The sequence below is a fragment of the Berghia stephanieae genome, chromosome 1, assembly GCF_034508935.2.
Source record: "Berghia stephanieae isolate SIO BIC M18660-M18661 chromosome 1, UCSD_Bste_1.3, whole genome shotgun sequence".
NCBI classification, from domain to species: Eukaryota; Metazoa; Mollusca; class Gastropoda; order Nudibranchia; family Aeolidiidae; genus Berghia; species Berghia stephanieae.
In genome coordinates, this window is record NC_088360.1 from 50,581,380 (window position 1) to 50,588,377 (window position 6,998).

Consider the following 6,998-nt stretch of genomic DNA (forward strand, 5'->3'; position numbering starts at 1 on the left):
ATGGGAAAGATTTTCTGTTTTAAGAATGTTTGCTGGCACTACGTGAGGCACTTTAAATATGTTGTTCAAATAATGAATTAGCGTTTGAATGCGCCCACTGGCGTATGAAACTAAATACAAAATAGGGTATCAAAATGGACATTTCATCCATCCGACTTTCACAAAATATGGACAAGTCTATAAATGGCTGTGATTCAGAACGAAGGAAGAGTAGGCAATTCCTGATATTGGTTGCTTTGATGGGGTTCCTCACACAGTAAAGAATGTGCTTGGCTGAACTTGGTAAAATGCATTCTGGGTGAAATTTAAATAAACATAAATCTTCACTATCACACTGAGGGATAGTGAGTGTAAGTGATTGATAAAAAGGAGGAAGTGTACGCACAAAAAGGAAATGATTGAAAGACATACCTTAAATTATTAGATCCCGTTCTTTGAGCAGTTTGTAACATATCACTGTATCTTGGATAACGTCTTGAAATATCATTTATTGTTCATATCATGATGCGCGTCTTCCATCAATGAAAAGGTGGCCTCTTGTAAAATGATGGCATTGTGAAAAATGATCTGTGAAAAAAACAGGGTAAAATTTATGTCTGCTAAATCTAAGAAGAGGGAGAAGTTTCGATAAGTAATAAAAACATAAAAATTTATGTCCCCTCCCCCTCCCCTCCCCCCCACGCCCTTCTATTGGAAAGACAACCTGTTACTCTTCGAAAGAACTGAAGGGCAAACTCTAAAGAAATCGAGCGGATCCACCAACACCCAAACAAAGACAACCACTTGACAGGTAAAGTCATGAAAAAAAACAGGAAGAAAAAGTAGGATCAGTGGGATATTGAATAAATTATCATGGGGGATATCCCATCCTCTGTCATTATTTCCATTTAAATGTTTGTACATGTATGCCTGAATTGTATTGGATTATTTAAAATATATATATATATTTTTAAAGATTTGTGGGGAAGCAGTTGAAAAACCCGTTTCATAAGTTATTTTAAGAACACAGTCAACAATCTTGTCCTATTTTTATATTCAAAGACTAGTTTAGAACGCATACAAGAAACGATAATTTTAAACGTCTCAAAATACTTTTATCATGCAAGATGTAAAAAATGATGAGAATTGAATATTATTTGAAATAAACGCCTTTCTTAAGGAGTGTACGTTTTGCTTCTACACTGAAAAATACAATTTCCTAATTTTTATTATATTCTCAGTTTTCTTTAGTTGTTTCCCTATAACATCTGATTGATGCGATGAGTTGCACTTTCATTTGTGAAATTTGACAAGATAAAAGTTCTTACCCAATAGATATTGGCTCCCAAGTTTCCGTTCTGCTCTTGTGTGTCTGTACCTGTATCTGTGCCATACGCTCCTGACAACAATTGGGTTTGATGCAGCCATCTGAACTAGGATGGTTACTATTGATGTTGGGGGTCTCCCTACATATTTGTTGCCATGAATGAAATATTCTGTCATTGCAGTTTGGGCTGGGATCTTATCTTCTCGATGTAAGACGTGACTAAATAGCCTCCATCGCTTGGACCCTGTTTTTTTTCCATAGAGATCAGTATTTATAACTGTCTCAGGCCAATAGATTCCGATTATGTGAAGTAATTGTTTGCTGTGGTATGAATCGAGACTTTCTAAGTTTTTTTGTGAAGCCCCAGGTTCCACAATTGTATGTCAATATCGGAATCATCAGTGCCTCGTAAATCTGTATTCGTTTATTCTAATTGATTATGTTATTTCTATTCCATAAATTTTGGAGTTGGTTGAATGCATTGGTGGCCAGCTGCTTACGTTTTCTGATTTCTTCATTTTCGTTGATCAAATTAACGTACACTTTTCCATTCATTTAAATTTGTTGATTTTTGTATATTCTGTTTTTAATTCACTTTTAGATTTCATGCTTCTAGGGTAGTTGATATTATTGGCGTGTATATTTTCGCTTGATGTTCTGATTCAAAGATTAGGTCTGTATCATCCGTGTATAACAATTAACGAGTGATCTTTGGTCTTAGATCGTTCCTGGCCGATTCGAAGTCTTTCGTAAATAGAATTAGACTCAAGCTGTCTCCTTGAGGGGATCCAGTTGAGGTTGATATTGTTAATTCTCTGCCGGATTCAAATTGTAATGTCGTATTTGATGATAGGTATCTCATTATCTTCACGTGATCTTTGTCCAAGAATGAGTCAAGGATATACAACATCTTGGTTCTACATAATATGGTGTCGAAAGCTGAAAAATCTATTCCAAGTATGGTAAATTCTTCCTTATATTTCTCCGTTCTGACTTTTAGACATCGATGGGACCATACTATGTCCGCAGTGATTCTATCTCTTCTAAACCCGCTTTGTGATGGTGAAAGATATTCTTCTACCTTTTCTCTAATTCATTTGAGCGTGATTGTGCTTAAAACTTTGAGTGTGGATAATAAAACGATTGGTCGCAAATTTTCTAAAGGGCCTTTCTTTTTATTTGGTTTGTTTAATGGAATGAGTTTTCCACTTCCAAGATTGAGAACTTGTTTTGTCTTAAATATCTTATATATATCAGCTAGTATTTGCATGCCTTCGTCGTCAAGACATTTTAATTCTTCTGCTCTAACACCATCTAAAACTGGTGATCTGTTGTTATTGACCTTTTGTATGGCTTCACTTATTTCTTGGGGCGTTATTGGCGTTTCAAACTCTGGTTTGGTAGACTCAAATGGTTCCACTTCTTGAATATTCAGATGAAGACCTGTGAAACAAACAAAAAATATTCCCCAATAAATCTGATCTTACACTATATATATGTAAGCCACTATTACCAAAAAAAAAATACAATTTAGATAGACCTTCTCATCCATAAGCTGCCATTCATCACAACGCGTCATTATGGCAGGATGGGGCGGATGCCAAATAGTGAAAATAAAATCAAACGATAAGGAAAAAAGTTGGCCTTTTGTACAATCTGAAAATTTCTTAAATAGGATATTGTATCTCAAAATATTATATTCACATTTACGGAGTTCACGACACGTTTTGATAATGGAAATGATTTGAAGATATCGATCCGAGTTCATAATTTAGAAATCCTTATAATTTCCATGTGAAAAAAACTATGTATGATTTAATTCCACATCAAAATTGTTGGCCTATGGATAAAATCTTGTGATACGATCTTTATCATATTTTTGAAGAATGCAGTAAATTTTATAGATCAGTGCACCCTTTTTTTGCTTTTAAAAATAAATAGATCTCACACACACATACATATACTCCCACACACACCACCACACACACACACACACTATATATATATATATATATATATATATATATATATATATATATATATATATACTAGTAAAAAGCCCGCAATTTCGCGGGGAAAGAATCATTTTCATTCGATATTGTCTGAATCATTTTCTTGATTATCTTGATTACGATTAGATGCACACTTTAATCGATGTGCTTGTCGCTGCCATGCTTTATTCGGCATGATTTTAGTTTATCAGTCAGTAGGTATCAATATATCAATAAGTCACATGTCTTTACCACGCTTGACTTGGGAGGCCTTCTGAAAGCTCCTACAAAGGGAAACAACTTAAATAATATTCCCTCAACTAACCTCAAGAAAAAGTAAAACCTAGAGTACCTTTAACTAACCCTAATAGGAAAATAAACACCCTAGCATTATGACTAACCCTAATAGAAAAAAAAACCTCGGACTGCTTTGCACTACCTTTCAATACTTCACAAATTAAAATGGCGGCCGAGAATCAAAATAATGGTCAAATTAGGAAATTTTAAACTTTCACAAATCTATCAAGGTTTGTTCTAGAGTTTTAAAAATGCTTCTATATGATGACAAATTGAATAAATAAACGCCTGACAAAAGATCTACGGTGAAAATACAGATTGAAAGAATACTGGGATGTGGAGATTTCGGAATGTCTCCCCCCTAGCACCTTTACTAAGACTTATGACTAACTCTAATAGACAAAAAAATCCTCACAAATCTATACAGTGACAAATTGAATAAATGAACGACTGACAAAAGATCCAAGGGTGAAAATACAAATTGAAAGAATACTGGGGATGTAGGAGCTTTCGGAATATCTCCCCTTTACCTAACTTATGTGAGGTCAAATGAAAATCTGAAGCAGACGCGAAAACTATCAAGTTTGTTCGGGCTAGAAGCTAGACAGATACAATTGACGGTTTGCCGACAACGTTTAACTAGATATTTCCCAGGGCAATAATTATCACATCGATGGCATAAAAACGACCGTAATATCAGCAGTAATTTTAGTAGACGTTGTTAATCGGTGAAACTTGTTTAAAGTTTGTGTAAATCCGAATACCGTCATGTGATCAAGTGAATAATATCACTATGAATGCCACGATTTGCTGAAAAATGCCAACACACACACACACACACATGTATACACCACACAAAACACACACACAAACACACACACAAACACACACACAAACATACACACAATTAGAATATACTACTACATAACACGGAAAAGTGGAAAGGCTTCGTATGGGAACAAAACAGACAATAGACGTTTCGGGTACAAACCCTTCGTCAGCACAACAATACACAAATAAACGTGGAAAACAAATAAAATATAATGAAATATAATGAATTTGTTTTCCACGTTTATTTGTGTATTGTTGTGCTGACGAATTGTTTGTACCCGAAACGTCCATTGTCTGTTTTGTTCCCATACGAAGCCTTTCCATTTTCACTCTTTCGTTAGGACATAACAACACTGATCACCGCTAAATCAACACAACGGAAGTAATAATAATACTTGATGTCATAAATAGATGAAGCAAACTGGCAACTTTTTACAGTGTCAAAATTAGTTGATTTTGAGAGTCTTAGTGTCGTCGGTACATATTTTATGATATCTGTTTGACTAAACGAACTTTCAAACTGACTTTAAATTATAAAAGGAAATCAAGTTATCTGTTTATCTATCTGTAAAAAATACATTTCTAATTTTCAAATCTTTCAGTAGAGTTGTGCGCCGTATCATTGTTTTACTTACTCAAATAAGCACAATGTTCTCCACAATGCTATATTTTTTAAAGAAAGGATATATATATATATATATATATATATATATATATATATATATATATATATATGTTTGTGTGTGTGTGTGTGTGTGTGTGTGTGTGTGTGTGTAAAGGACCAAAATAAGCCATAAATTCTTTCGTTCATCACAAGTACACGAACGAAAACGAATGTTTGGTGTGAACATACGGTAAAGGACATAGACCCAGTAATCCGTACGAGACGGATTTTGCTCTGGGCACGACAATTTCGACATTTTACAACTGGAAGAGCGGCCTTGTCCGTCTTATTTACAATTATAGTCTAATATTTGGATGTAGTTAGTGAATTATTACATTAATACATTTGATTTATACGAGTATAATTCGGATTGTATAATATTCAATGAACTATAAAAAAATGTAAATTATGATTTTTTTTTCCTCAAGTTCCTAGCACTGGCTTCGCTTTGTTATTTAATTTTATCTATTATATATTTTTTAAATTTATTATTATACTATTTATATCAATATAAAGGATGGGAGAAGGGTAGGGGGGGGGTTCGGAGGGGGGGGGAGGTCTTTTTTGTTTGTTTTTTAATGGGACTTTTGCCCTTCATTGCTAGGAATTTGTGGAAAGACTCCCGTAAAATACATTTATTTTAAGTAAGTAGTGAAACGAAGTTTGCCATCACATATCTTAACCGATGCGAAACAGTAGGTAATAATGGGGTCGGGAAAGAAATTGACTTGATACCCACTCAGCAATTGGATTTTGAACTTAGAGATAATTACACCACTTAAAACACAATGAAAATTAACATTTATTGGGCATTGGGCAAACTCATTACTATCTAGTAATATTCTGATTAAAAGTAGAGTGAACCTACGGAATAGTTGTCCTGAACTGTGCCAATATTTATTATAGCCGTAATTTCGATAGACAACTGCAATTTTAATGACAATCTCTTGAATTGATTTTTCGTGATCCCAGTTACAAAAAGACTCGATCTTTTCGCACAAAGTTATATAGGTCATGACCAATCAATCCTTGTCAAACCTAAGCCATGGCGTAAAATAGGTGAACAATCTTTTCATTTTTTTAGATAAGAGTGTTGACCAATTTAGAATTCAACCATCATACTTTCCCCTAGAAACGAATTTCTTCTCACAAATATACATTAACATTATCTCATTCCACGTATATAAACTATGTAAGATCGGAACAGTGTGCAGATTTTGTAATACGGTAGATCAGTTTTAAATTTATTAGTTCTCATAATTCTATGTAAAAACTAATTTCAAACCTTTTCAGATCTTTAAATCAAATCCACATGCCGTTATCTTGATAATTCGTCAGTATTTGAAAAATGACAAGTTAATCTCTTACCTCCAAACGATATCATACGCTCCCGAAAGATTCCATTCTCTTCGTTGGTCAATATGAAAATAGTAGACAATCTAAATTGCAAGCAGTGTTGGTCATCGGTGTTAGACTGTCAACAGTCAAAGTGCATTTGAAATCAAGATTTGAGTTAGGTTGGCTCGGGTGAAGTGGTGAGTTGTTTTTTCAAAAACGTAAGCAAAATGTACACTGTGTAAAAGTAAATGATTTCGCTTCACTAGAGGTACGGCTCAACAAATATAACATACAAACAAAGCTAATCATAATAAAATGTTTAAAAAACTAGACACATAGGCCATCCATGAACGACTATGCTACAGAACCAATGACCTCGACGATTAGAAACACATGTGTGACGAAAATCAAAATTATTTGAACTCTATTGATGCTGTGCGAATGGCCAAAAAGCTCACAACATATCGCGTGCCGGAAAAAAAAAACCATTCCAACACACAAAATTGTGTGTAACCTTAAGCGTTCATAGTCTGATTGATATAATGTAGTGAGAAATACTTATAAAAATGAC

The 6,998-nt window shown here is 34.1% G+C and overlaps 1 protein-coding gene and 1 long non-coding RNA gene across 2 annotated transcripts; both read right to left on the reverse strand.

Moving 5' to 3' along the window:
- Nucleotides 1-499: 499 nt before the first annotated feature.
- LOC144964199 (uncharacterized) lies at nt 500-1,695 on the reverse strand. Its single transcript, XR_013643770.1, has 2 exons — nt 1,308-1,695; nt 500-567 (listed from the first exon to the last, which is right to left on the reverse strand). It is a non-coding gene; the product is annotated as an uncharacterized LOC144964199 (long non-coding RNA).
- A 92-nt stretch (nt 1,696-1,787) lies between these two features.
- LOC144964192 (uncharacterized) lies at nt 1,788-6,601 on the reverse strand. The gene is made up of 2 exons (XM_078898174.1): nt 6,458-6,601; nt 1,788-2,749 (listed from the first exon to the last, which is right to left on the reverse strand). The coding sequence occupies exons 1-2, from the start codon at nt 6,471-6,473 to the stop codon at nt 2,400-2,402; spliced, it is 366 nt and encodes a 121-aa protein (XP_078754300.1). The 5' UTR covers nt 6,474-6,601; the 3' UTR covers nt 1,788-2,399.
- Between the last annotated feature and the right edge of the window lie 397 nt (nt 6,602-6,998).